The 26,516-nt window shown below is 44.8% G+C and overlaps 5 protein-coding genes across 7 annotated transcripts; all 5 read right to left on the reverse strand.

Moving 5' to 3' along the window:
* Positions 1-1,496: 1,496 nt before the first annotated feature.
* On the reverse strand, positions 1,497-3,189 carry LOC100822838 (peroxidase 5). Its single transcript, XM_024459745.1, has 2 exons — positions 2,893-3,189; positions 1,497-2,397 (listed from the first exon to the last, which is right to left on the reverse strand). Exons 1-2 carry the CDS (start codon positions 3,097-3,099, stop codon positions 1,639-1,641), a joined length of 966 nt encoding a protein of 321 aa, XP_024315513.1. The 5' UTR covers positions 3,100-3,189; the 3' UTR covers positions 1,497-1,638.
* Positions 3,190-6,594: 3,405 nt separating this feature from the next.
* LOC104581289 (peroxidase 2) lies at positions 6,595-8,198 on the reverse strand. The gene is made up of 2 exons (XM_010232506.3): positions 7,838-8,198; positions 6,595-7,672 (listed from the first exon to the last, which is right to left on the reverse strand). The coding sequence occupies exons 1-2, from the start codon at positions 8,054-8,056 to the stop codon at positions 6,845-6,847; spliced, it is 1,047 nt and encodes a 348-aa protein (XP_010230808.1). The 5' UTR covers positions 8,057-8,198; the 3' UTR covers positions 6,595-6,844.
* Positions 8,199-13,461: 5,263 nt separating this feature from the next.
* LOC100823147 lies at positions 13,462-17,279 on the reverse strand. Its single transcript, XM_010232507.2, has 9 exons — positions 16,789-17,279; positions 16,671-16,704; positions 16,415-16,585; positions 16,222-16,311; positions 15,982-16,047; positions 15,795-15,886; positions 15,318-15,365; positions 14,904-14,975; positions 13,462-14,491 (listed from the first exon to the last, which is right to left on the reverse strand). Exons 1-9 carry the CDS (start codon positions 17,094-17,096, stop codon positions 14,383-14,385), a joined length of 990 nt encoding a protein of 329 aa, XP_010230809.2. The 5' UTR covers positions 17,097-17,279; the 3' UTR covers positions 13,462-14,382.
* A 121-nt stretch (positions 17,280-17,400) lies between these two features.
* On the reverse strand, positions 17,401-20,083 carry LOC100826439 (cinnamoyl-CoA reductase 2). Of its 2 annotated transcripts, none has more exons than XM_024459607.1 (6): positions 19,600-20,083; positions 19,006-19,175; positions 18,601-18,786; positions 18,318-18,483; positions 17,918-18,017; positions 17,401-17,842 (listed from the first exon to the last, which is right to left on the reverse strand). In XM_024459607.1, exons 1-6 carry the CDS (start codon positions 19,718-19,720, stop codon positions 17,650-17,652), a joined length of 936 nt encoding a protein of 311 aa, XP_024315375.1. In that variant the 5' UTR covers positions 19,721-20,083; the 3' UTR covers positions 17,401-17,649. The 2 variants fall into 2 exon arrangements, with proteins under 2 accessions (XP_024315375.1, XP_014755202.1); XM_014899716.2 differs by having other exon boundaries at positions 17,918-18,107.
* A 116-nt stretch (positions 20,084-20,199) lies between these two features.
* On the reverse strand, positions 20,200-22,772 carry LOC100826754 (probable protein phosphatase 2C 2). Of its 2 annotated transcripts, XM_014899715.2 has the most exons (5): positions 22,366-22,508; positions 21,916-22,091; positions 21,419-21,589; positions 21,104-21,339; positions 20,200-21,015 (listed from the first exon to the last, which is right to left on the reverse strand). In XM_014899715.2, the coding sequence occupies exons 2-5, from the start codon at positions 21,955-21,957 to the stop codon at positions 20,439-20,441; spliced, it is 1,026 nt and encodes a 341-aa protein (XP_014755201.1). In that variant the 5' UTR covers positions 21,958-22,091; positions 22,366-22,508; the 3' UTR covers positions 20,200-20,438. The 2 variants fall into 2 exon arrangements, with proteins under 2 accessions (XP_014755201.1, XP_003567571.1); XM_003567523.4 differs by lacking the exon at positions 21,916-22,091 and having other exon boundaries at positions 22,366-22,772.
* Between the last annotated feature and the right edge of the window lie 3,744 nt (positions 22,773-26,516).

Here is a 26,516-nt window from a genome sequence, read left to right on the forward strand (position 1 = left end):
AACAGCCAAACTATATTGTAAGATTTAATCAACAGTAAGCTTTAATGTGTCTTGTTAATTGCAAAGATACGTAATAATACTATATCTCTCTTCTAATCCATGCAAAACTACACCTATAACCATTTTACTTTACTTTCCGTTCCAAGTTTAGTTTTCTTTATGTTTTAATTCGTACATAGTTAGTTAAAGCCCGGGACAGGCGTCTTAGGACAAAAGTGCAGCGAAATAAGCGATAAGCGTGTAATCTCAATCGGACGCAGGAGGACGGAAGGATGCACGCATACACGTGCTTGGACAGATTCAAAGGATACATTGCCTTCTTAAATATTGTTATCTTTTTCTTTCCTCTTAAGGCGGACTAACCTTCTCACGCCTCCTTGGCACTGTTCAATTGTGTACTCGGGCGAAATCTGGCCATCCGTTTGTGGGCCTTTGTCCTGTAGAGCAGCTGCTCTCAGAGAAACAATTAAACCTTTTTTTTTGTTTTTCTGACACGCGCGGAATTAAGCCTTCTGGTTAATCAAGCTATCCGGGTCGTCTGGACCAAGCTGGCCCGAGCCGGAGTCAGTTGCTAGTGCATTAGAATCCGATCGATAGAACACCTAGCTAGCTAGGGGAAAAATATAAAAAAAAATCGATTATCTATGTGCCAATGTAAATATAGTATATTCAAAAATCGGTAATCCGTCTCCACTGAAATTACACACTTGACGTCCAAAAGTCAACATACAAACACCAAGAAAGCATACTCAAAACCTCCTTTCAGTCATTGTCCTAGATTTGAGTTAGTTTGCGCAAATTAAACTACCATGTCTCGCGTTTCCACCCTGAATCATGGTGTGTCTGGGTTATAACATTTCAGATCTAAAGATAGAAAAAATATAAAAATAAAACAAGATATCCGGATAGAAGTCCACACATATATAACCGTGAGTCCGTGATTAACACTGTAGGAAAAGAAACCAATAAACTGTTTAATGGAGATAGATTCAAACTATAATTCGCTGAAACTGCGACAAAACTCTGTAGTGAGCCTAGCCGCGGAAACTCGTGGGTCACCCGGTTAGTTATCGGCGAACAAAGAAGACCTTCCCCGATCCCGATGCGATCATCGATCCTCGATGTTATTCTGGGTGATATGTTTTAGTCCGCTGAAAGTTGGCTGTAGGCTGTAGCCGTTGTCCTTGCAAAGACAGCAAGCACCCAAGTACAGGAGCGGACGGTAGCTGTCCCAGGGGGTCGGAGTTGTGTACTAGGGGATTTACATCCTGGTGTGAATTGTGGTTTATAATCACAATATTGATATGTAATGCTTGAGTTTGTTCTAGCGTAGATGGTGTGAAACTTAGCTTCTTGTACTTTTGAATTGTGATCTTTGAACGCAGACACTGATAAAGTATTATGTTCTTTATCCAAAACATGCACACATTGATCATCTGACGGGAATGTATCTGTCACGACCGTGACCACTGCAGGGAAGACGTACGAGAAGAAAGGATCGGGAGACACATTGCAGTATCACAGTAATTGCAACTCCAATAATCCTTACACGAGGTAGAATGAAATGTAAAAAAAAAAATATAGAATCAGCAAACTGTCCAGTACGCTTCTGGACGTTTATATTCACGCGCCGTAGATTTAGCTGTTGACCACGCGGCAAGACTTCCTGATCTGCCCCTGCGCGCCAGTGAGCACCTCGATGTTTCCCATCTTGATCATCGACGCCGCGAACCGCACCTTCCACGTCGTCAGGCCATTAGCATTCTCCGCCACCTTCGCCGCCGTGTCGCTGCGGGTCATCAGCGCCGCGTCCGACGTGAAGAGCACTTGCTTGGCGATGGCGTTCTTGAAGAACTGGTTGTCAAACGTATTGGACGGCACCGCGCTGTTGTTCACCAGGTTGTCCGGCACGTCGCGTCCCGGCGGCCCCGGACACGTGATCTTCAGCTTGTCCGCGTAGCTGGCGTCCATCGTAGGGTCCACGTTCGGGTACAGCCGGTTAGTGAAGCCGGAGCAGCGCGCTACGCCGATGGCGTGCGCTCCGGACAGAGCCACGAGGTCGTCGACATTGAGATTCTTGCGGGCGAAGCTGGCTACGAGATTGTCGATGCCGAAGAACGGCGACGGCATGTTGGTGAAGACGGAGAAGGCAGTGGACACATTGCCGTCGCGCCGGCCGGAGGGAACGTTGTAGTAGAAGCCGGCTGATTTGAGGACTGCGTCGCGGGCGGCCAAGGCGAGGATGTCGGCGCACGAGACCTTCCCGGGGCACAAGGCCTCGACGGCCGCCTTGATCTGGTCCACGGCCTTGTACCCAGCCTCGGCCAGGGGGATGGCTTTCTTCTCTGGCGAGCCGTTTGCACTGGTCGGGTCCAGGAGGATGGAGGCGTCGCAGCCCTGATGTTGGTATTAAAAGCAAAAGCGCTATTGGTTCAAAGTAAAATTTATTTTTGAAAAAAAAGATAGATATGTGTGCACTGATCTAGAATCTAGCTAGACTGTGCTTAATTGCGTAAGCTATAAAATGTATATTTACAAAAGAAATATTCTCTCCATTTCTCTCTCTGTATAAAGTGTATAAGCTCTCTTCCATCTTGTTTCATAATAGTATAAGACATATTCAAATTTATTGATGTTCTTTTATATTTTCTCAGATTAAATGATATATTACTCCCAGTATAGTTAAGTACGGTAGCATATCACTCTTTATTTTGTCTCTTGGTTCCGTGACACATTTGATCCTTTTTCAACTCAAAAGAATTAATCTGAACAGTGGGAGTACCTTTCAGCTCATCATATAAATATATTTGCAATATGTTAGTGGCCAACGATGCATATCTGGACATTCAAATAAAGGATAAGTATATTATACAAAAACGAGTCATTACGTACCATGACAAAGCAATCATGGAAGTACAAGCGAATTAAGGCAGCAGCAACACTGGAGTTCGCGTCGATCATGCCATGGACGACACCCCTGATGGTCGTCTCGACGTTCTGGCATGACGAGTCGTAGAAATTGTACTGCAAATCTGCAGATGACATTGTCATGAGCGTAGCCAGGAGGGACACCATGAGCAGCTGGTGCCGGTATGTCATCCTGCTATGCTTATCTTCCTAAAATTAAAATTCTACAACTGGGAAGAGAATGGAATTGCAAGAATCGAAGGGAAGATGTGTGCCGGCTGATGATGTGATGGACAAGCTAGCCAGGATGTGTATTTATAGACACAACTACAGAAAGCAGAGGTATATGCAGAGATTTGAGGAATATTTGGAGGGCAATGATCACAAGAATATTGGCCAGTTTTTGTTGTCTAACATCATGGGAGCATCAATCCCGGCTAATTGATCACAAGTGGCATCTTGGCGTTGACATAGTTTCATGCCCACCGTTCCGACTGCCGGTTGAATTTGTATGTTTGTTGGCTGAGATGTGTACAGAGTTTGCCGGTGTGTGTTAATTAAACTATTTGACCTATAACGACTTCGGTTGTGGGTTGTGGCATTGACAACATAAATGCACGTCCGTCCTTATTAATTGACGTTTTGTTTCCCGTTAAAATGTATGTGTGCCTGCATATTGACCTCATGCTAATTAATCATTTGGAATGGAATTTAGTTACTTAATCTCTTCTTTAAATTATTGTGCTCCCTATAACTCATGCATTTTGAATCTTAATTACATCATTGTCAAGACTAAGTAAACATCATTAAAAATTGGTGGTACTCCCTCCTTTAGTTCCATTGTTATATGGCGCTCTCGTATTTTAGATTCAACTTTGAACATCAAATTGACCAATTAAATATGGTTTATTTGTTTCAAAATTATACCACTAAATTCGCATATAAAAGAAGTTTTCAGTGATATAATTTTTATAGTAGATAATTGATATATTAATTATACAATTAATTGTCTAATTGATGATCAAAATTAAATCTTGAAATATGTGTTTTGTGTTACTATAATTTAGAAAGGATGGTGTACTAGCTAGCTAATTTTTCACCATAAGAGAATGCACCGGAATGCTGGGTGCATATAATGCCTTTCCTGTCAAATGTGCTGTTTGAATTAGTCAGATTAACATTAACTGGTTTTGGGGCATGATGATGCTGTTACAAATTCATAATATGCTAATTCAAGAACGTGTTATTAAGCTCAATTTGTAGTTGCTCTGCTGAATTCGGATGAACCTTGTATTCTAGAAAAAGTTTTAAAAAGACTTTAATGCAAGATAGTTTTCAGTTAACTACAAATATGGTGTTTCGAGAGATAAACTAACACCTGGTTGGATGGCCAGTGAGTGGTTGTCCTCCTAGCCTAGCGAAGATCAAACTTCAGGTTTGACACTCTTATATCTCTCATAAAAGAATGTTTATCGTTCGATTGGCAGAAGATGTTCTTGCCGATGAGGGCTCTAGCTAGCGGTGACTTTGTCAATTTTGAGGCTTTGCATTCTGTACACGTGTGTAAGTATCATAATGTATGCTATGTGGGCGTATTTGTATATGCGTCTGATCGACTGGGCTATAATTGGTGTTGTGAAAAAAAAATGTGCTTTTGAAAAGTCGCCGCAATGACGGTCAGCTGAGCCGGCACCGTGTATATATACTGTATATTAAATTCATTTTGCCTCGTCAACTAAACAACCTTTGGTTGGCAACTGCAACTTATTTCTTAACTTAAAGTTGGCAACGGACTCCGCAACCTGATTCTGTGCCTCCTCCAAGCGAAATCAGTGGTGTCAATTTAGCCTCATCATTGGAGCATATTTTGGTGAATATGTCCCGGCACCTGAAAACGTGACGACAAATATGTTTCCTGCTGTCCGGTTGGGACGCAAACTAAAAGCCGATTGGTGGGGCAACTTCTCTGTGCATCCGCGCTAGCTAGCGACCTGCATCTGTTTCTTGTCAGCCCAAGGATCGCAATCATGCGCCTCACATAGTCACATACTAAAACCAGTTTTCTGGAACTTTGATTTGATATTACTTTCTGGAACTAAGAAGCAGCTTTGAGAAAACGTACTGGCTTCACGGGTGACGTGGCCAACGTTATCAATCATATCGGCCGGCCGAGCATGTCCAGCAGATAGGCTAGTTAGTCTGCCGGTGGAAGGAAACGGACAGAAACTCACCGACGGGCGAAGAAAAATCCAGCGCCAATGCCAAGGACGAGGATGATGGCTGAAATTCTTCACGTGCGGTCGTCCGGTCGAGCCTGCTAGGCGAGATCGAGTTCCGCCTCCAGCGTCCCGGTTCGCCGGATCGAAATCGGCCGACGGCGGCCGTAGGCAGAGCGAGCGGGCAGGTTGGTTTGTTTTATGTCTGCGGTTCGTGTGGCCGGAAAACTCAGTGACTTGATTTCCGTTAATGAGGCGGCGGCAGTGTCTGAGGGGCGCTCGCCTGGGCCAGGGCAGGCCGGTCGACCGAGTGGACCAAGGTAGAGAAGGTGGTCCAGAGAGTCCAGAGACGATGAGGTAGAGGTGGGCTACGGCCCAGAGAGGAGAAGAGAAGCTCAACCCTGGGCTTCGGGCCAGGATGAGAGGTGGTAAAAGGAAAAGGATTTTCTTTTTCTGAAAATCCTACATTGTTTTTAGAAAAAGCTTCAAAAAAACTCCAAATATACTCTAGGAGAATTTTTAGAGTGAATAAATTAATACGCAGAACCCTAAAAAAATAAATTCCAACAAAAATCAGATGAAACTTGTTTGATTTGGTTGTATCAGATTTTCAAAAAAAAAAACAGATGAAACTGTAACTTGTTTAATTGAATGAAGATTTTCAATCCTCATTTCATTTTGCATTTTGTTGGTATCTACGTAAGTGCTCTTGGTTTGCATCGGGGATAATCTTTATTAGATCGAGCACCCGGTTTTGGTTAATATAACAACGAACCAGAAAAGGAATTTATCCTGAATCAGGGACGACAGAAGTTTGTAGCTCACGTGTCACGACGGTGGTGTGTTGCGGGGTGTGGCCTACATACAGAAATGTCTGCATCACGATTCACAGGGTCTTAACAGTGAGTCCACATGCATGAATGAAGAAAGAAAAATGGAAAGGAGGATCCGCGCCGATCCCAAAATCTGGCGACTGCACATCTCCTTCGAATTAGCTAAATGAAACATAGATGTCATCTGGATCTGGTTGGTAGGGTTTGTTGGGTAGGTGCATGCTGTCTCATGTGAGCTCAAGTCCAGGTTCTGGAACTTTTGCATTGTCACGATCCAATAAGTTACCAAATTTATTGTTTTCAGCTTTAACTCTAAGCTTGTACAGAGACAATGTAGCTAACTGCTCTACGTGTGATATGCCTTTGTTTATATTGGTTGATAGCATAAACAATTGATATACTGATCAGATGATCAATGTAAATTCAGTCAGCTTCACATCAGGATAGGAAATGGACATGATAGGAAATTTGCACAATGGCAGCTTTGATGTCATGGGGAATGAGCCTCTCCCATGTGGACATGGACCTAATTTTTACTCCCTCCGATTCATAATAAGTGTACAAAATCAGCAACACTTGTTATGATTCGGAGGGATTAACATTTAGCTCTGGTGCGTGATTAATTTGTTTCCAATAAGTTGCAAGAACGTATAGCTTTATTGCAAATATACATTTATAATTATGTAGAACAAATTAAAAGAGCTGATCAGAAACACACAAGTTAAGTACAACCAATGGGAATCAAAAGAATGGATAGAGCGTCGACAAAGCAATCAATCCACGACATTATTGAACTCCAAGCTAGTCCACACACGCAACAGGCTCCTTTTTTCCATGAATCCATCTCTCGCCCGCCGTCCCGCCACCCTGCACGTACTCTACGATTTATCAGTACGGCAGCGTGTGGCTGACAATGCTGCACTTCTTCCTGATCCCGCCCTTGCTCCCGGCCGGCATGGGCAGCTTGCTGAGCTTGAGCAGCGACTCGGAGAAGTCCCCGTCCCAGAGCGTGGCGTTCTCAGCGTACTCGCGGACGTGGCCCAGCGCCTCCTTCTGCGTGAGCAGCTGCCAGTCGGAGTTGAAGGTGACGATCCTGGCAAGGTTGTTGTGGTAGTAGCTGTTGTCCAGGAAGTCGCTGATCTTCCTCACCCGGCTGGTGAACCCCGGCATGAACTTGGCCACGGCCTCGTAGTCCTCGTCGCGGACGTTGTTGACCACGGCCGGGTTGCCATTGCCATGGCCGGCGCACTTGTAGTTGAGCAGGCCGCGGTAGGCCGGGTCGATCTGCTGGGCCGGCGCGGCGAGGCGGCCCGTGAAGGAGGAGCAGTGGCCCACGCCGATGGAGTGCGCGCCGGACAGGATGACGAGCTCCTCCACGTCGAAGTCCTTGCGGGCGAAGTTGTCGATGAGCTGCTGCACGGTCATGGTGGAGTCCGGGAGCTCCTGCTGGGCCTCGTGGGCCGAGGAGACGAGCCCGTCGAGGCGGCCCGCGGAGACGTCGAAGTGGATGTTCCCGTTGCTGAGGATGCTGGCCGCGTCGCGGGCCGCGTAGATGAGGATGTCCGAGCAGGACACCACGCCGGGGCATCTGTGCTCCACGGCCGCCTTGATCTCCTCCAGGAGGTCGAAGGCGGCTAGCCCGATGTTCACCGCGGCCTCCTTCTCTGGGTGAGGGTTCTCCGCGGACGCGTCAAGGAGGACAGAGCCATCGCACCCCTGCATGCAATGCAGGTTACAAAGTCAGTACTCATCGCTTTTGAGGTTTTGGCTTAACTAATAAATAAACGCATAATAATTGCCACAAGCCATGCGCCCACGGTATAATTAACTTGCGTGCAGGTGTATCAGTAGAACCCAAAGGCCAAAAGAATGTGCATATACCCTGACGAAGCAGTCGTGGAAGAGGAGGCGGACGAGGGCGGCGCCGGTGCGGCGGTTCACCTTGAGGGCCTTGATGATGTGCCACTTGACGACGTTCTCCACGCCCCTGCATTTCTTGTCGTAGTACCCGACCTGCAACTCGCCGGCCTCCGACGGCGCGACAAGGAGCGCCGCCTGGATGGCCACCAGGGCGCACAGGAGAGCCACCGAGAGCCTCATGTCCTCGTTGATCCTACTTTCGATCGGCGCGACTAAACTACGCCGCGACCTATCTAGCTTAGCTTGTTGATCGGAGAGAAGCTTAGCTAAGCTCTGCTTGTTAGCTGCTTTGTGGTGTGATGTGCTGAGCTCAAGGTTGGAGGGGATTATATAGGGCGCCAGGTTTTAGTCTTTTAACGGTTCGTGAAATTTTATTTTATTTCAAGGAATGGGCGCTCGGTCTGACAAGGAGAGCCCAACGGGATCATGGTGATCCCGTGATGATATAGTACTACTTCAGTCTATTATTGTTGATCCGGTTAAGGTGGATGCATATTTTAGCTGTTACGGAGTATTATAGAGATAGTGGTGGCGGGAAAAAAAATGTGGAGGAGGCACCCTCTCAGCCTCTCAGGCCACCGCCGGGCGATCTCACCGGATGGTGACGCGGCGAGGGCCGTACGTAAGCTCAGCCTGACCGTAAGCCAAACAACCTGCACGCGCGAGGGTATGATTTGATCAACTACCTTGCCAAACTGAAACAAGCGGCCGGAAAGTGTATCAAGAAGAGCAAAAAAGGATAGAAAGATTTCAGTGAATAGTACGTGCCACTCATTTTTCTCTTTTATTTTAGATTTTCTTTCAACAAAAACACGCACATGCTGAGAAAACAAATGTTTTTCTATAACGTCGGCATGGCTTGTGGACGAAAATGCTGAAACGAATACCAACAATAATCCCAATAAAAGTAAAAGTTGGACTTCTGATTTTACTCCATACATGTCCTTTGATGAAGAAACTGATTTGATCAAGTTGGACTAACTACATAGTTTGGAGAGCCATATATAAGGGCATCTTCAATGGCAAGCCGTTACTAATTTTCATCTCTCTCATCTTTTTTTCTTTATTCTTTTTTTTTTCTAATGGACCCACATGTCATTCTCTTTTCATTCTTGGTACCCATGCACAAACTGTTACTTCTGCAAGTAACTAGTACTAACTTTTTCTCTTCATCTCTCCGCCACGTAGGACTAGTACCTACTTAGTACCTCATATTGGAGATGTCCTAAGATGCCTACCCCATCAAGTGGGACGCGAGATCACTGGCTGCGTTGCCATCGAGGATACGCCCCTCACTTCATAGACCGTGAAAATGTTGCTTTATAGTCAAACCGACAAAAAAGAAGATCAAAAACACAAAATTATAAACTACGAGAACAGATACCTTCATGGAGTAGGCCACGATGCCAATCTTAGGACGAAGACAGAGTGAGAGACATTTAGGGTACGGTTTTAACCCAAATTAGTCTTACCAAAAAATTGGCTAGCCAAATAATTGGTTAAGGTTTTGCAAGCTCATGAGTTGGTCAACTTTGGCAAAAAAAAAACTAAAGTTAGCTATGAAACATTGGCTTGCCAAATATTTGGTTATCATCCAAACAAATACCAATGATCAAAAAATTTGCTTGGTATATTTAGATAGCAAACCAAATACACATGTTTCATAGGATGCCACCTCCACGGTAAGCCCGTCGTCGCCAAAAACACATAAACCTGTACTATACCTGTACTATATGTTGTATGTTGATCCGAGTCAGCCGTCATTTGCAAGCAGAGCCGAGATTTAGACAAGAACTCTTCAGCCAGCCACAAGGGTTTGACTGTAGCAGCTATTCTCCAAAAGAAACATTTTTTATCTGAAATTGTACGATATAATAGATTTACCCTTTTGCTATGTCAATACTATAAAAAAATCCAGATGTTTCTAATAATTTAGTAATCTTTTACCGGTGGTATCATGCATGGTTGTACGTTTAGTCATTGGTGGGACTAGATATATACTTTAATACTTCCCTTTGGTTTAATTTTGCGATCGGCTTGACAGCGGCAATTTTTTTTCTCGAAAATGAGGGAACCCCCCCCCCCCCACCCCCCACCCCACCCCCCACGGTGACGGCAGGTGTCTCGGTTCCTGGAACAATTCAGTAATAGGTTTGGTGTCTCGGTTCTTTGGCCCCATGTCTTCTTATAATTACAACTAGAGTAAATTTCACGAAATCACACATTTGTGGAGAGGATTTCATGGAACCAGAGTTGATACTAATACTCTTACAGAACCATAAATCTTGAGGCAGGGCTTCTCAAATAACCCAAAAATTCCAAATTTAGTGGGTTTAACAGTGTTTTCGACATGTGTGGCCCTTTAAGTGTCTACATGAAAAAGATGCCAGATCAGTGACCCGACTCGTTAACCTCTATCCAATTTCGTACCCGGAGGAGGTCAAGAACAGGTTGAGCAAAAAGCTCTTTAAGAGATGACATGGCACTTACATGTGCCATTTATCGAAATCGCTATCAAAACGCATTTATTTGGATATTTTTAGAAGATATGTGTCAGGAGTAGTGGTTGTGTGAGAAAATTAGCATTAATTGTGGTTCAGTAAAATCCTAGCCACAAAAATGTGTTGTTTTGCAAAATTTACTCTTATAACTAGATGAACTTCACGATTACAATTTTTTTCTATAGCCCAGCTTACCTATAGGTCTCAATTTTCATATTTGTTCCAGGAAGATTTTTTTGGGGTTGATTAGAGAACTTGCAATACATTACTTAATTGAATCGCCGGAACTAGTATTACCCAGTGACCCCATGTCTTGTTCGCTAGGGTCGTTGGTCCATCATTCGGTGATGCGCGTCTGTTATATTGGATACACCTGTTCTTTTGGCTAAATGTTGGCGAACGGGACATAGCTCTCCCAAAAAAACTATATAGATAAGAAGTGTTCAGCAAAAGAAGTAAGTAGTATAAACTATACGAATTGGGATGATCTTATAAAAAAAACATTTAAATGGAATGGCACGATCTGACCACAACACCACAACCTACTCTTGTAGCTTAGTTCAATTCCTGTTTCTTTTGGAAAAGGAAAATAGAAATCGTTGTCCAGCGGTTACAGCTAGACTACCTATGTCTTGTTTGATTGGGCTATGGTGCCGTTTTCTGATTTCCTGCCCTTGTCAGGTATAGCCTGGCTATAAATTGAACATGCCCGTACTGTGAAGTGCTAAGAAAGAAGCGTTGCGTAATGTGGTGTGTCCCTCAAAAAAAGAAAAAACGTTGTGTAAAAATGAGTAAATGAGCCCAAAACCTTAGGTTTTCTTAAATTCGCTTTAAAACTTGACAATCTGCTAACTCCACATTGATTTATTCCATTAGTTGTTCGATCGATCATGACAAACACGGGGTACGTCTTCCGTTCTAAAATCTCCTAAAAACTCAACCTATTGACGATCTCATAAATCTACAATGTCACCGACAGGTCACGAGTCTTCAGGAACCTCTGTAAATATAGTCATCGTGTAACTACCGTAAGCATGCATGTCTATCAGTGATCAGCGCAGCTGTCCGGCCAGTGGCATATCTACTTCATGCATGTATATACTACTTTATCCGTGGAAAATACCGGGTACAATAATTCATTTAAGTTTAATTAACTCATAAAAGAGCTATTAACATCTTGCGAGATACATGTGGCCTGACGTGTATATCGCGAGGCGGAAGAAAGAAGATACGTGTGCATACTATTTAGGCAAGTAGTAGTTGATCCAACGTATGGCCTCCACGCGATTCCATGGACTGCTCCCCAACAACTGCACGTTTTTATATTGGTTAACAGGTTGCTTACGGAACTGGCTATCTAGATAGCCCTTCGAGGTGGATGATTGGCACGATGAACTGTATCACACTTGAGATAAGTTGTAGTTTAACTAGTCTGAATAATCCTCCTTGCAAAACAATTTGATACTTGGAATAAAAATCTTGACGTTTTGGTCCATGAGAACATGCATGCCATGCCATTGTCGATCCATTAACAAGCCTCTCTAAAATTAATAATTCTGCCTGATTAGCTGCACATCCTGCAACTAATCTGTGCGACATTGTATTTGTCATTACGGATTATTATTTTGCTTCTTCTTCATTGTCAGGAATTTGACAGGATCAAATCTAGCCCAATCTCAACAGACCAACAACATTAAACGTGAGAAAGAATTGTACACGCGCGGCGCGGGGGCATGTGCACACACGACCCACATTCGGGAACAGCCAGTAAATTGATCCAAGTTGCGTGCAGGACTGCGCCAGCTGAACCTTGAACACATTCCGTTCTCTGTCTGTAGTAACTAATACGGCACAGCTCCAGGAATGTTTCCTTCTTGTCTCTTGGCGTGGTCAAAGACTTGTCCCGGAACGCGAGCGTGTGGTGGCGCACGACCTATCCGGTCACTCTCTAGTCTATTCATTCCCTTCTTCGTGTTCTTGAACTGCAAGCATTCTATTGTGTACGGGGTATAAGCCATAAGGTGGTATATGTATAATGTTACGGGATTGGCGAAGGGAAGAAGGAAGTTGCTGTGGGCGTGCTCTTTGTCAAGAAGGCAAAGGGGATTCTCGAGTCAAAGTATAACGATTTGGGATCCGTCGTCTAGGAGATGGCCTGGCCGACAGTCTCCGTGATTAGCTTCCCTTTTCTTTTGATCCATGACTGCGACGGTTCAACACTCGATGGGATAGCTTTCTTCTTGGTTTGCACTACGTTTTTTCAATTCGTCTTTTCCTAGGGGCTGTGTCTTGGTTCGTGCTTTGTACTAGTGGCCTGGGTCTGGTTTAAGGTGTGCGAATGGACCAGGACTGCCCCTCTACCGATGGGATGGATGAGCTGGGCCTGTCACTGGCCTAAAAGGACCTAAATGCGCCCCATGCTACTCAGCTTGCAGGGAACGTTGATGTAGGATTAAGATGTCTAAAATCAAACGCCATGGTTGGATTAAACCTCCCAGGATTTGTGAAACTCAATACCGATGCGGCATTTGACAACGACCATCTCTGTGGATCAACTGGGGTCATAATTCGTGACTACAAGGGCAAGTTTATAGCAGCGGCAAGCTCAAACATTCCAGTGGTGTGAGATGTTTTTCCCGCTGACGCCGAGGCACATAGACAAGGCCTCGATCTAGCTCTAACGATTCGATGCAATCAATTCGTTCTCAATTCCAACAAGATGGAGGTAATGAACATAATGCTTGAGGCTGGTAACTTCTCGACCGGGACTTCCTGCAGCCATCTTTGATGATTGCTTTTATACCACAAGATTACGTGTTGGTTAAAATCAAGTTCGAGCACTGCCCGAGGAAGGCGAATAATGTAGCACACGAGCTTGATAGGACTGCACGCCTGGGAGGCCCTAGTAGCTCGTTTGATGATCTCCCTGCTTCGATTGTTTATATGTTAATAGAAGATGCCATTCTTACTCAGGATCAATAAAGAGGTGTCTTGATGTTAAAAAAAACTCTTTACGCAGAGGAAATTGCACTGGTTGTCCATAAAGTTGACACGTGAGAACAGTTTAGTCAACAAACTTGTAAATTGGCATCTCGATTTTCCGAACTTAGCAAGTCCAAATCATGGTGTGGGTTGTCAAATGGACACGTGGTGGCTGACATGGCCACTAATACAAATCACAAGGGCTTTTAGCAAATTTGGTTTAGTGGATTTTTGCCCAAATCCCCATGGAGTTTCCCTCCTCTATTGGAATCGATTAGGAGCACGGAAATGCGCCGTTCTCGTCCGACAACCACCAACACGGCAGCAGAACACATGGTGGTGCATGCCGAAGCGAGTGACCTAGCAGAGACAAGTCGATCTGGGTGCGGCTCCTGCTCAGCTCTGATGCTCCTTCTGTCACTACCGCCACGCCTCACCTTCACCCGGAAGCTGGTTGGCGCACGACGTTGTTCTGACAGCGATGCCAACCATAGAGCACATGGTGAAGAGGCCAGGAACATCGAAGCCTACGCAGTTGCCAAGGTTATTGTCTGGCACGGGCAGGTCCATACGCGCCCGATAGTCTGTGGGAAACACGATGTAGGCATGGTCGTTTTCGATGTCGTTGACATGCTATCGTGCTTAACTCAGTAACTCAGTAGTAGATACTGCCAGATGCATGAAGTTGTTTGTGGTGAGGATCGACGTGCAGTGAGCAGTGGTTCGACAAGGCATTGGCAAGCCGCCTCACGTGCTACTGTGCCCTTGATGCTCTGCGGGTGCTCATCGGACAGCGTGAATTTAGTGAAGAGCTTTTCGTTCCCACTGGCAGCTGATACATCGATAAAGGGTGCCCGCACCTGGACTATGGGTTTGTGGTAGTAGCTTGTATCAATATCTTCATGCGCTTCAATGTCTAACTAGGCGCAAATTTTCTAGCTTAAGTCACCTAATTTTGTGTGGCTAACATCAAGACCAACTTGTTGTAGGAGTCACATGTTAGTCACCTCAAAGTCAGGTGACTTAGTCAGAGAATCCTCGATGCCCCCATCTGGCACTCCTGATCCAGCTTTCCACCACCATCTTTTTCATCTCACAAACTAGTGACCCAAAATCAAATATTGTGGCGTGTCTGTCATGGCAGTAAAAATCAGAGTTCTAATAACTAAGATATTTTTTTTGACTCAAGGAACAAATATTGCAATCCGATATTTCAAAATTTCTAGTCAATGTCCAACTTATAACTGAAATTTTCCAAACTCTAGTCTTGATACATGAATGCCTCAAAACCTTTTCACCTACTGAAAAAGGCCTTGAATACCCTGGAGTCAAGCACCAGCGGCAAGACGTTGGCAATGGTGTTCAGGACGAGGGTGAAAGTGCTAGCAAGGCTCAAGCATCAATTTGGATATTCTAGAATTACTATATGATCACATGTTATATTAACAAATGAAGCAAGTTAGCAGCCCGCTTTTTAAAAGTGGGTCTTTCTGGAAACCACTAGTGATCACGCAGTAAATTGTGGAAACATCAAGGGACGACACCTGTTCTTTACACTTGCAATCCACCAATACACAATATAGCAAGGAAGATGAAGCAATGCCATGGAGAAATACCTACAGATTTCAAACCGTTGTCAGAACAAAGTTCAATGATCACCTTGGTGCTGGATATAAGGATTAGGTCCAATCTCTGCAGATAGGTAGGGAAATTGAACTAAAATCTCTGCCCATCCTAAGTGATTGGGGCTAATCCCTATCAGTAAAAACTACTCCCTCCGATTCTAAATTGTTGTCTAAATATTACATGTATCTAGACGCTTTTTAAGAATAGATACATTCATATTTGGGCAAATTTGAGTCAAGAATTTAGAATCAGAGGGAGTATTTATGAATTCATTCTGAAAAAAAACTATTATGAAATGAACACAAGTGTAATTCCAATAACGGTTGCCATACCACAATGGTGACCAGGGCGCTGTTGGATTAAGAAATGGATAAGGCCACCTACACCAAATTAAATACAAAGATGTAAATGTTGAAGTCACTTTAAGAACTGGTGATATAATTTTATTTATGCTGTATTTCAGATTGAAACTCCATAAAAAGAGATAGATGACGATAAATTTTGGAGTTACGTCGATTAGGCAAGTGTTGACAGGTTGAGCATGCACCAGTCTCCCTTGGATGGATGTTTTGACCCAGCTTAATTATTATCCAAAAATATGGACTGATAAATTGAAATTATGGATGATTTTTTCAGCCTTTATTTTTTTTAGCACTCTTGAGATGTACTTGTAGATGCTGTTACAATACTTGACTTAATAATATTATTGTTGTGTGCATCGATTGATGCAGAGGCCGGGGCTATTTCCTCCTTTTTGAAAAAAAAAACCGTTCAGGATTTAAGAGATCGATCCAAAACACTATTCTCACCATGTCAAGCCGCAGACATGCACAATCCATTGTATGATTACATATGAGCATGTCCAGAGAAGGAAATAGGCTATTCCGGACCAAGGGAAAGCCTGCAAAAAATCACAATATGATAACATTACATTCTGCCTTAGTTTCTGCCTGAAGATAATAATAGGCGTGTTTTCGTTTGTTTCGGTTTTACTACCAGGCAGTTAAGAGCAGTCTCTGCCAGCAAAAACACAAGGTTGAAAGAGTGCATGCAGCCCATGACCTGCAAATCCGTATATTAGGTTCTGAAGATTACTTTTATAATTAGCTGGATTGTGATCAAATGAAGTAAACTCAACTATTGTCTGAAGAGGCTAAAATAGCTGATGTACTAGTTGATACTAGTTGTTTTAAATAAAAACTACTCATATAATTGGATCATGAGTTCATGACTCACTGCATTGAAACTGAAATGAGCTGATGAGATGAAGGGTACTATGATAGCCCAGAAGACCACATCCGTCAGCACAACCGCGCCACCGCAGACCTGCAAAATCGACCAGCGAAACGCCAGACCTGAAAGATGAATCCGGAGCTCTTGGAACTATCAACTCTACATCAGTCGTAATAACAAGTTAACAAGTAACAACCTGGTAGACAATCTGCATGAAGCGTGCGAAACACCGTCCAGCTCCCTTGTCAGCACAATCTTTGATCTCGGTAGGGCTACTGCAGAGCAACAAACTTTCGTTGTTCGCCTGTTCGCTCGGAAAGATTTCTGTGTGGACGAAGCATCCGTACGCAGAAAACAGAGTAGCAACCTGCGCGCATATGTTTTCCCCCTGGAACCTGAGCAACAACACTGATTTTGTTCTGATGCAGGAATAGAGCGAGCAGGAAACGTACCCCAAAGTAGACGATCTCTAGTGACAAGACCCATCTGCAGACAGATTAGCTCATGGGATTAAAATCTACTGTCAGAGTACTTGTTAGGATGGATGGACTGTCTCGAGGCGACGCTTACTCTGTGTAGTACATCATGATGGTGGGGTCATAGGTCCGCAGGTCCCACAGCAGCACGGCGGCCAGCGCGGCCGTGGCGGTGGCTCTGAGCGCCAGCAGCCACGCCGGGTGCACCCCGCTCCTCCACATTGCTCCGGTGGAAGAACTGAAACCGGACGCGGCGCCATCGGTCCAAGGCTGCACTGCGTCTGCGTGCGTGTCCTTCTTCTTCTTCTTCCGGAGGATCGTCCATAAGGAGGCCGTGACTGAGCCGACGACGATGGCGACGCAGAGGAGGAGCTGCCAGTGTAATTGAGCGTCGATGGCCATGGATGATGAGTCGTCCTTGGAGTGGGTTCAATTTCTCTCGAGTTGAGGTTTGGATCTTTGGGGCTGCTTCGTGGTTTCTTGGTTCAACGGTGAGAAGAGAATATGAATCATTCAGTCTTCAGGTGACATGCAGTTTGCAGTGTAGTGTAGGCAGGCAACAGAGAGAGCCATTCGGTGGTGGTTTTGACCGGCTGGTGTTACCGGCCCTGGCAAAGTTTCGAACACGTTCTCCCCGGGCTGGGCTGGTTGCTCCCACCCAACCCAACCCAACCTATGATGCCGTGACGGACAGAAGAAGAGAAGAGCTCAATCCGCCTACCTCATCGATATACATGTAATCGTACAGACTGCACATAGACATACTGGTACTTGTACATGCCATGGCTCCACAGATTCAGCTAGAACACACTACACAGACAGGCAAAACGCACAACACATAAAGCGTCACCCACACTGACGTCCTTATTGTGCAAAACATATTCGGTGACTTACGTTTTCAAGCAAAATGCAGAAACACCACGGCACCACCACAGGTCAACAGTAGCGTACGTGCTCATTCCAGGACAGGCGGCATACGGTAAAAATACGGAACCCGGCAAGGTTCCCCATCCACATCCCCAAGGATTCCTGCATTTTCGTACGACACTATGCTATCCGCGAGGGTCTCCTCCAGCTTCCTCGGCTCCCAGCCTAGATTCTTCAGTTTATCACAAGTCATCGCAAGCTTATAATCCACATCGACCAATCTGCAAATATCAAACAAACATGGTTAATGAAAATCCTCTGTGAAAAATAAGCACGACGATGATGACAGAGCTTACTTGTCTGCATAACTGTAGTTCGGGTACATGCTCTTCATCAAATTCACCAAGTCCTTGATGTCCATTTGGTGCGACGAGCATATGTATCTCTCAGATGATCCTGCCTTGTCGTAGAGTAAGAGTAGCGCATCAGTGACATCGCGAACATCTACTATAGGCCAGAATTTGTTGTTTATTATGTCAGGACCTCCTGCAATGGATACAACTAATGGAATTACAGCAGGGTAGAAACAAAAAGAGAAAAACACCTCCATTTTTACTGAACTTCGTTGGACTGCTGGAGACTGTATGTAGTACTGATGTATTGTGCATTGTCTTCCATCAAAAAGTTGGAGTATATACTTGTGATAAATGAAGATAAATACTGTAGAAAACAGAATATCGTTGATCAGAAGTGAACCTTTAATGATATAGCGAAGGTATTTGGTGGTGATATTGAGTACGACGTGCTGCAGCAGAGGGCCAAAGACAGCACCAGGGCAAAATGTGACCACGTGCAATCCGTTTTCCTGTCCGTATTCCAGGGCCATCTCTTCAGCTTCAGTCTTGGCAAGAGCATACCAGATCTGCCAACACAATAGATTTCTACGTAAATCAAGAAACTAATTGAGACGCACATCGGTATGTCGGCAAGTGTTGCATGACCGATTTCAATCTCTCTCTTTAGAACTAGCGTTGCTGACCTCATTTTCCTTGCAGAAGTCTTTGTCCGACCAGCAGCTCTCATCTTTCAGTTTATCTTGCGGCCAGTTTGTGTTCAAAGTAACAGCGGCGCCGGAAGACACCACGATGAGTTTCTGAACATTCATAGCCGAGCAAGCTTTGAGTACATTCATGGTGCCCTTGACAGTAGGGGCCATCATCTCTTTCTGCACGCACGTACGATTTGAGTTTAGGACAATCATTTGCAAGATCATTTCGAGTTCCTTTTTCTCAGAACATAAAAGGTACTTCCTTCGATGCATAATAAGAGTCGAGGATTAGCACTGGTAAAGCCATAATCTAACTGACAATGAGCTCATGCCAAACATCGTCCTGATTATTTTCTGTGTTGCTCTTTGGAGACAATCATCGTAAGGTGTACTTGCCTCTTTATCAACCATCTTGTCTATGGGCACGGGAGAGGCGACATGGAAGACGCCCTCGCACCGGGCAAACGCGGCTGTCAACGCGTCGTAGTCAAGCACGTCTGCCATGAACAGATGCAGATTCTCCTGGGCCTTGTCCAGCTGCTTCAGACATGCATTCTTTGGATCACCTGAAAGGGAAATTATAACACGATGATATCTAAGTCGACTAACTTTTAGTAGATAAGTTGATCCCTCAACGGACGTTATAGTTTGTGCTTTAAGATTCAAAACAAATGACAAACAAGTAACAATAAATGACATCTGGGTACTAATCCAATGGTTCTGATTTGTCAATTTAGATTTATCCTTTTACTTAAAAATCAGGTGAAATAAGACTTACCCCTCACTTACATAATCACAAGCGCATAGCTCCACCCTCACTAAGTCACTAGGTCACCCTTCTCCTTAGGGTTGGACACAACTTAGCTCTTGAAAACCTTTGTGCATCCTAGCTAGATACCATGACTTTTATGTTTTGGGAAAAAGAACAAAAGAATAAAGAGGAAGTGGAAAGCAGCGAGAGAGCAGGTGTGTGACTTTCACCAGACGTACGTGGGTCGCGGACGGTGGCGTGCACGGCGTAGCCGCGGGAGAGGAGCAGTTTGACGAGCCATGAGGCGATGTACCCGCCACCTCCGGTAACGCACAGTCGAGGCTTCCGCGACGACTCCATCTCTCCAATTGTCCGGCGCTTAACGATGCTGTGTCAATACCATTGCCCCCAAGGGACCATTCATATGTTATACCACAAAGGGCAGTTCTCCTGTCAGAGTATATAGAAACAACAACAACAATCCCTACACGCAACGCGACGTGACCCAAAAATATTTTAGCGTGTACTCATTCAAATCCGAAATATAAAAGCACATTGAAACAAGGTCAATGACTCAAGGCAGTCTTATTCATTTCTTGTGTAAAGTCAAAACTTAACGCTTTCAGGCCGTTTCTATCCTCTGTTTCGTAGAAGCTGTAATCTGCTGAAGTATTATCCTGTACAAGTTGTATTAAATTCGCATCAATTAATATGAATTAATATGAGACGGAAGGAATACTCGCATCAATTAATATGAACTAATATGAGACGGAAGGAATACGGAGTACAATGATCCGTACAATGACGTCGGGCCATGATCTCGAAAACGTATGCCAGAGTAGAATCGTAAACCGTAAATAGAAAATTGGTAATCCAGGGAATCTGGAAGGAGTCACTCACTGAAATAAGTCCTCGCTATCTCAAGGAACTAATCAACGGTACGTGAAACCGGTTTAGTATGTACACCGAAATAGCAGTGAACAAACAAAAATAAGAGCAGCAGCTACCGAGAAATGCCCTACAAAATTGCTGGCTGCGCAAAAACAGCCGTACACTCTACATCGCCAGCCTACAGCGTCTACTCATCAGATTCCAGCAATCTCCTCAGGTTGCTAAGGGCTTCGGCTGACAAGCTCTTGCAAGATCTCATCCTTCTGGACGACGCCTGGTCTGAAGGCGGCAAGCACCCACTGAGCTCAGACGCAAAGCAGATGACGATCACCGTGAGGTTGTCAAAGGTTTGGAGCCTCTTCGCCTCCATGGCAAGCTCCCTTGCGCACCTCTCAGGGTCATCATGCCGCCGGAGCCCCTTGCGGACTAGGCTCACAGCATGCTGGCTGGTCATGACGTCCCATATACCGTCGCAGCCTATAATGAGGAACTCATCATCTTCAGTGAGGATGGTCTGCTGGAACTCTGGCTCAGAAATCAGAGGTGACGACGAGCCTTGCGGCATTTTCATGTCCCAATCCCCAAGAGCCCGGGTCACAGAGAGTACACCGTTAAGGTAGCCATCTTCAATGTATCCTCCACACTCAGTGACCCTTTGGCGCTCTGCATCATAAGTTGGCCTGTGATCACGAGACATCTCCACAGCTGTGCCTTTCCTACATAGAACTGCACGGCAATCCCCAGCATTGGCAACCAACAACTGCCTGCAAGATAGGATGAAAACAGATGTTGGCACGCATGTGCATTTATGCAACAGCATGGTGTGTCACGAAGATTGCATGTTCACCTTACCTTCCAAAGATCAAAGCTGTAAGAGCTGTGGTTCCAGAAGATCGGCTGATGACCGAATCATCTGCAAGAGCAAGGTCTGCATTCAAGAATGCTTTTCGGATCGAGTTCTCAACGGATCCAAAAAATAATTCATCTTCTTCCACTGCTTCTGGGAATTCAGAATCCTCAAAGAACAACCTCATAGCATGTCTTTTCATGTAGGCTGCTGCATCTGAACCCCCATGGCCATCAAAAACCTAAAAGCAAACAACATATTTAGTCCAGATGGTGCAGAAGATCTTAGTATGATAGACATCGATAGAAGGTCAAGCATACCCCATAGAAGGCATTAGGCGCTGGGCACAACAACAGAGAGCCAAGATGACCAGAAAGATCATCAATTCTGATATGTTCATCTTCCATGTACCGCCTAGGTCCCATGTCGGCGAAGCTACCAGATCTAATGTTGGGGACAAACTGTAGTGTCTCCAAAGGTGCCTTACGCTCCTGCATTTAGAAGATGACAGTTAATTATGCTGTGTCACATGTACCAACAAGGACACCCTCCAGAAAACAATGTATTGGGGAAAGAATCACATCTTCAGTTAAGTTATGACCATTTGGGTTGCCAACCATCACATGCTCAATCACTCAAAGGGTTCAGTGTCTAAATTTCAATCCAGTTCAATTGGTCATGGAGGTAAATGAACAAACATTTCAATACTGAGTTGATAAAACAACCTACAAACTTGTAATTCCAAAGAAAAAGCCATCAGTGGTCAAAATAGCATAAACCTGACATCCTAAAAACGAAAAGCCTTAGCGAATCATACCATCTTGTGTAGAAAAACAATCAATATGCACCGACGAATCATACCACCTATCCAAAGATTCCACTGTCCATCTGTGATTCCAATTCCCCGCTGGTATTACAAAGCAGCAAGAGAAAGGCTCAACCTTTGGCATCCTAAGCAAGTAGTTCCTTCAATCCCCACATGAGCACTTTAGACTAGTACCAATTCCACAAGAAAGGTTACTTGTTACATGTAGGCATCACAAGTTGCTAGCGCAATCAGATATGAGAAAGGTATGCCGATAATCTACAGAATCCTACAACACCATATACAGCAATACACGAGCAATCTTGACACAGAAGGATCCACCTTTACCATATCGAAGTCGCAAGACCAACGACTCCAGGTTACAAGAACTCCTACCGAAACGAACCCAAAAATAAATAAATAAAAATAGAGATCTTTGACATCTAGAAATCAAGAACTCACCAGATCGGGTACCTCGAGTTCGACCTCTGCATCCGCCTCAGGCGACGCCACCGGCGGCGGCGGCGACACCGCAACCCTGGCGACCACCACCTCCTCGCCCCCCTTCAAGGGGCACCGATGGAACGACGCCTCCAACATCGGAACGACCTGATGCATAACCTCCGGTCCAGCAACCATCTCCGCCCGCCCTCGCCAAACAATCTCCCGAATCTCTCGCCTTTCCTCACCCACAGGGCTCCCGAACCCCGATCCGTCTGCTCGCAACAAGAAGCCGCTCGATCTGGACAGGATCAGCCCCAGAAATTTCTCCGAGAGACGCGATTTGAACTTTTCCTGGACGCACACGCACAGTTTCCTGATCCGAAAGGAAAGAGGAGACGAGAAGAAACGGCGGAAATTAGGAGGGAGTAGCTATTTATGCGCGCGTTGCGTACCGGCACGCGCACCAGAGTCTAGACCCATCGCACCCGTGTTGCGTTTGCGCTCCTCTCTCACACCTTCCGCGTGTCCGTTTCGTGAGGTAATTTTCGTTTTTTCAATGCGCGTGCACACAGGAAAAAACCGTGTCTTGGTGATTAAATACCAAACACACGATGCTGATTTTTTTTAAAGGACACACCATGCTATTTTTTGTTACTAGCTGCGATTGTTAGACGTGGTTACAGAAGTAGTTTATGTTTCATATCGTCTCCGCTCTGCACGTGTCTTTTAATTTTTTGCTAGAAAAATGTGTGCAAAAAAAACAACGTTCTTGACGAATCTTAGCCTTCCTAAGTGGAATGTGTCTGCCGGTGCTGATGGGCCTACACTAATCTTGTTTCGTACTATCAACTATCAACGTGTTTAGATAATGCATATGTAAATAGAGTCGTGACATTTAATATGGGACGGAGGAAGTACCACCATAATTTAATTGTAACGAAATAACCGCGACAACCAAAAAAAGATCTAGCTTATTGTCTGTTAAGAACCAGACAAAAGTTCGACAAGTAATGGAAATATGTCTCTGAGCAAACAGATGAACACGGATCCAACAGAGAGGCAATGACATGGGAGCATCAGACCTCCCGCGCCTCCACAGCCGCAGCGGTTCCCCGTAAAAAATACAAATGGTCTTCGACTTCCTTCTTTCGGCTTTTACGAACCGTGAAGCTGCTTTCTCCCTAGCTCCCTAGCAAAACATTTAGGACGGCTTCTCCTGAAAGCTGGAGGAGTACCTTCTTAGGGAAGCCATGGTCTTGGAAGCAAAGGAGAAAATTGGAAGAAGAAAGTATCGACAGCGTGCTAAAACATGCAAATTACGTCACATCATATGGAACATAAATGAATATACTCTGAAAAGTACAATCAGCTGTTCAGCTTGATAATGCCTAGAAGAATTTCACAATATTACTATCGACCTTTTTTAATACTCCATCTTAAGTCACCTTTTCTCCTCTCCCTGTTTTTCCCTGAATGCCTGTTCCAAGAGTCCAGTTTCTTCTTTTGGCTCCTTCTTAAGGATGGGCTTAACAGTAACGCGGTGGCCGTGCCACACCAAGTATTTGCACCCTCTTTCGTAGTCACATGTTTGGCCTTCTCCCATTTTTCTCTCTTAGTTAGTTTCTGACACTTTAAAATAGAGTGCAGGATTAACACTATTACCACCTGACAATTTTTTATTTTCTCTTTCTTTCTTTCTTTCTTTCTCCCCACTTTTAAGTACATTGTGGTACGTGAACTGTTTTTAAGTACATATTTAGTACATTAGGTTATATGAACTGTACCGTACCAGTTTTTAAATATCTCGTGTACATGAACTTATGATACAAGTACATCGTATGGTACATCACATGCATTTTAACAGTTTTTTAGGTACCTCATGCACATGACAGATACATTAAGGTATATGACAAGTACATGAAGATACATGACAGATACATCAAGGTACATGATAGTTCCGAACTCATACAATTAAAAAGTACCTCATGAACGATAAATTACATCACATTACATGATAAGTACCTCCTCAATTTTCAATGAAGATAGAAAAAAGAAGAACTGATCTAAGTACTTGCTCATATGAAGACTTTATACATCAATTCATAACAGTACATCGTGTACTAAATCACAGTACAAACAATCATCGAAACATGGTACCAATCATCTAACATGGAAAAAAAGAATCAAAGCGGAGTACATCATGTACCAAGACAAAATCACAGTACGAAACAGTCATCAAAACACAATACCTCGTGGATATAACATAGAAAAAAAGGAATTGAAGCGGGGTACATCATGTACCAGGACAAAATCACGGTACCAACAAGTACAAATTCGATCCTCAAAAACCTCAAATCAAGTACAAATTCAACGTCCACGTCGATCTTCGAAAATCAAGTTGTACTTGGTCAATCCTCAAACCTCAAACGAGGAGAAAAAATAAATCGAAAACAAATCTCCGTCACCTCCATGGCGCGGGGGGCTTCCACGTCCAAGGCCGCGGCGGCGGACACGGGCGGGGCTGGAGAGGCGGCAGACAAGGGCGGGGCTGGGGAGACGGTGAGGGGGTGGCGTCCTGCAGGGGCGGCGACAAGGCACGCACGCGCGGTCCGGGGCGGCGGCTGAGCCAGGGACAGCGGCCAGCGCGTTGGCGGAGCCTGGGACAGCGACCGGCGCCGGCTGGGGCGGCGGGGGAGGTCGACTCGAAGGCTTGCGGGGGCTGTGGCAGCGGCCAGGACCGGGGCACCGGATCCCTGCGGGAGGTGGAAGGACGGCCTCGCGGAGAGAGAGAGTACGAGAGAGAAGGAGCGTGGGCTTCTGACGAGCGGGTACTGCTGGGACCCACGATCATCTGCTAATCAAGATTAAGAAGCGAGGAGAGAGAGTAGCACGGGACACGTGGTTGGTACCCATCATGGGGGTAGATAGTTGGGGTGGCACCGTATAGTTTGGCGGCTTAACAGAAGAACTTATGTCTGCCAGAATACACCTGTGTGGCTGTGTGCTCTATGCCTTTTTATTAATTATCTGAGACCATAGATCATCAGTTTTTTAATTGTAAGTTTGCTAAGACCTGCTAGAATTACCTTTGCCCCAACATTCAGCTGCAAAGTGATCCTTTCAATGAAATTGTGGAGTTTAAGAGAGAGCTGGGAGTTCCTTTTGGTATCTAGACCATCATGCTCACATCCTGGTGTATTTGGGGGGCTAGAAACAATCTACTCCCTCCGTCCTCGAGTAAGTGTACATTTGCCTTTGTCATAAGTCAAAATTTCTAAAGTTGAATCAACTTTGTACCAAAATAGTAGTAACATATGTGATATCAAAGTTGTATATTATGAGATTATATTTGAAGACAGATCTAGTGATACTAATTTGATGTGATAAATGCTGCTACTTTTTCTTAAAAAGTGATCAAACTTTAAAAACTATGACTTAAAGACAAAGGCAAATGTATACTTATTTGCAGATGGAGGGAGTAATCTTCAAGGTGAAAAAGCCAAGCTTATACGTATGCAGGAGATCCTTCGAAGAAAAGTTCTTCTCGGTTTTCCATGTAGCTAAGAGAAAGCCAAGTTGGCCTCAAAGCATGGACTGATTCATTTAGATAGTTTTTCTGTTTCTTTGCTTTTCTTTTGGCTTTCGCTGTAGAGTTGCATTTGGTTTTTTTAATATGTTTGCAGGACGTAGGTAATTCACCTACTGTTTTCCTTATAAAAGAGTCCATTTTCTTGCGGAGCGAGGTGAGCAATGTCCCGTGACAGGGAAATCTCAGTGTAAGCGTTTAAATCCTATGGCCTGGCTCCTCCAGAAACTCGTGTCAGTGAATCCCATCGAAACTACGCGGCCGTCGCACCGGCGGTGCTTGGGAATTGGGATCGATCGATGGCTACGGAGAAAGAAAAGAAGAAAAAGCCGGAGCGGACGGCGACCGGCGCGTGCCCTCCACGCCATCGCATTAATCTGCAGCAGCGCACCTCCAACATAAAAGAAGCCGCCTTTTAGCTTTTGGGGTCGGTCAACGGGAGCAGGTGGGCAGCAGCCGCTCGCGTTATTTTGTAGGGGTCGTATTTTTTTGCCGTCGCCAGGTCGCCTGGATCGCTGTTGCCATCCGTGTTGCCTTTTGCTTCTTCTTCTTTCTTCCATGGATCCGCTGCCGCTGCTTGCGG

Source organism: Brachypodium distachyon, chromosome 2 (genome assembly GCF_000005505.3).
Source record: "Brachypodium distachyon strain Bd21 chromosome 2, Brachypodium_distachyon_v3.0, whole genome shotgun sequence".
NCBI lineage: Eukaryota > Viridiplantae > Streptophyta > Magnoliopsida > Poales > Poaceae > Brachypodium > Brachypodium distachyon.

What these genes read in the sequence shown, in the direction of transcription:
- LOC100822838 (XM_024459745.1), bottom strand. Translation starts at nt 3,099, where the DNA reads ATGACATACCGGCACCAGCTGCTCATGGTGTCCCTCCTGGCTACGCTC. An exon ending in TCCATGATTGCTTTGTCATG is followed by an intron (nt 2,398 to 2,892) that starts GTACGTAATGAC and finishes TACCAACATCAG; the next exon opens with GGCTGCGACGCCTCCATCCT.
- LOC104581289 (XM_010232506.3), bottom strand. Translation starts at nt 8,056, where the DNA reads ATGAGGCTCTCGGTGGCTCTCCTGTGCGCCCTGGTGGCCATCCAGGCG. An exon ending in TCCACGACTGCTTCGTCAGG is followed by an intron (nt 7,673 to 7,837) that starts GTATATGCACAT and finishes CATTGCATGCAG; the next exon opens with GGGTGCGATGGCTCTGTCCT.
- LOC100823147 (XM_010232507.2), bottom strand. Translation starts at nt 17,096, where the DNA reads ATGGCCATCGACGCTCAATTACACTGGCAGCTCCTCCTCTGCGTCGCC. An exon ending in CATGTCTGCGGCTTGACATG is followed by an intron (nt 15,366 to 15,794) that starts GTGAGAATAGTG and finishes AATTTGGTGTAG; the next exon opens with GTGGCCTTATCCATTTCTTA. An exon ending in ATTGCAAGTGTAAAGAACAG is followed by an intron (nt 14,492 to 14,903) that starts GTGTCGTCCCTT and finishes CTGCCATGACAG; the next exon opens with ACACGCCACAATATTTGATT.
- LOC100826439 (XM_014899716.2), bottom strand. Translation starts at nt 19,720, where the DNA reads ATGGAGTCGTCGCGGAAGCCTCGACTGTGCGTTACCGGAGGTGGCGGG. An exon ending in ACAAGATGGTTGATAAAGAG is followed by an intron (nt 18,787 to 19,005) that starts GCAAGTACACCT and finishes ACGTGCGTGCAG; the next exon opens with AAAGAGATGATGGCCCCTAC. An exon ending in ACTTCTGCAAGGAAAATGAG is followed by an intron (nt 18,484 to 18,600) that starts GTCAGCAACGCT and finishes TTGTGTTGGCAG; the next exon opens with ATCTGGTATGCTCTTGCCAA.
- LOC100826754 (XM_003567523.4), bottom strand. Translation starts at nt 22,542, where the DNA reads ATGGTTGCTGGACCGGAGGTTATGCATCAGGTCGTTCCGATGTTGGAG. An exon ending in AACTCGAGGTACCCGATCTG is followed by an intron (nt 21,590 to 22,365) that starts GTGAGTTCTTGA and finishes TTCTAAATGCAG; the next exon opens with GAGCGTAAGGCACCTTTGGA. An exon ending in ACAGCTTTGATCTTTGGAAG is followed by an intron (nt 21,016 to 21,103) that starts GTAAGGTGAACA and finishes CCTATCTTGCAG; the next exon opens with GCAGTTGTTGGTTGCCAATG.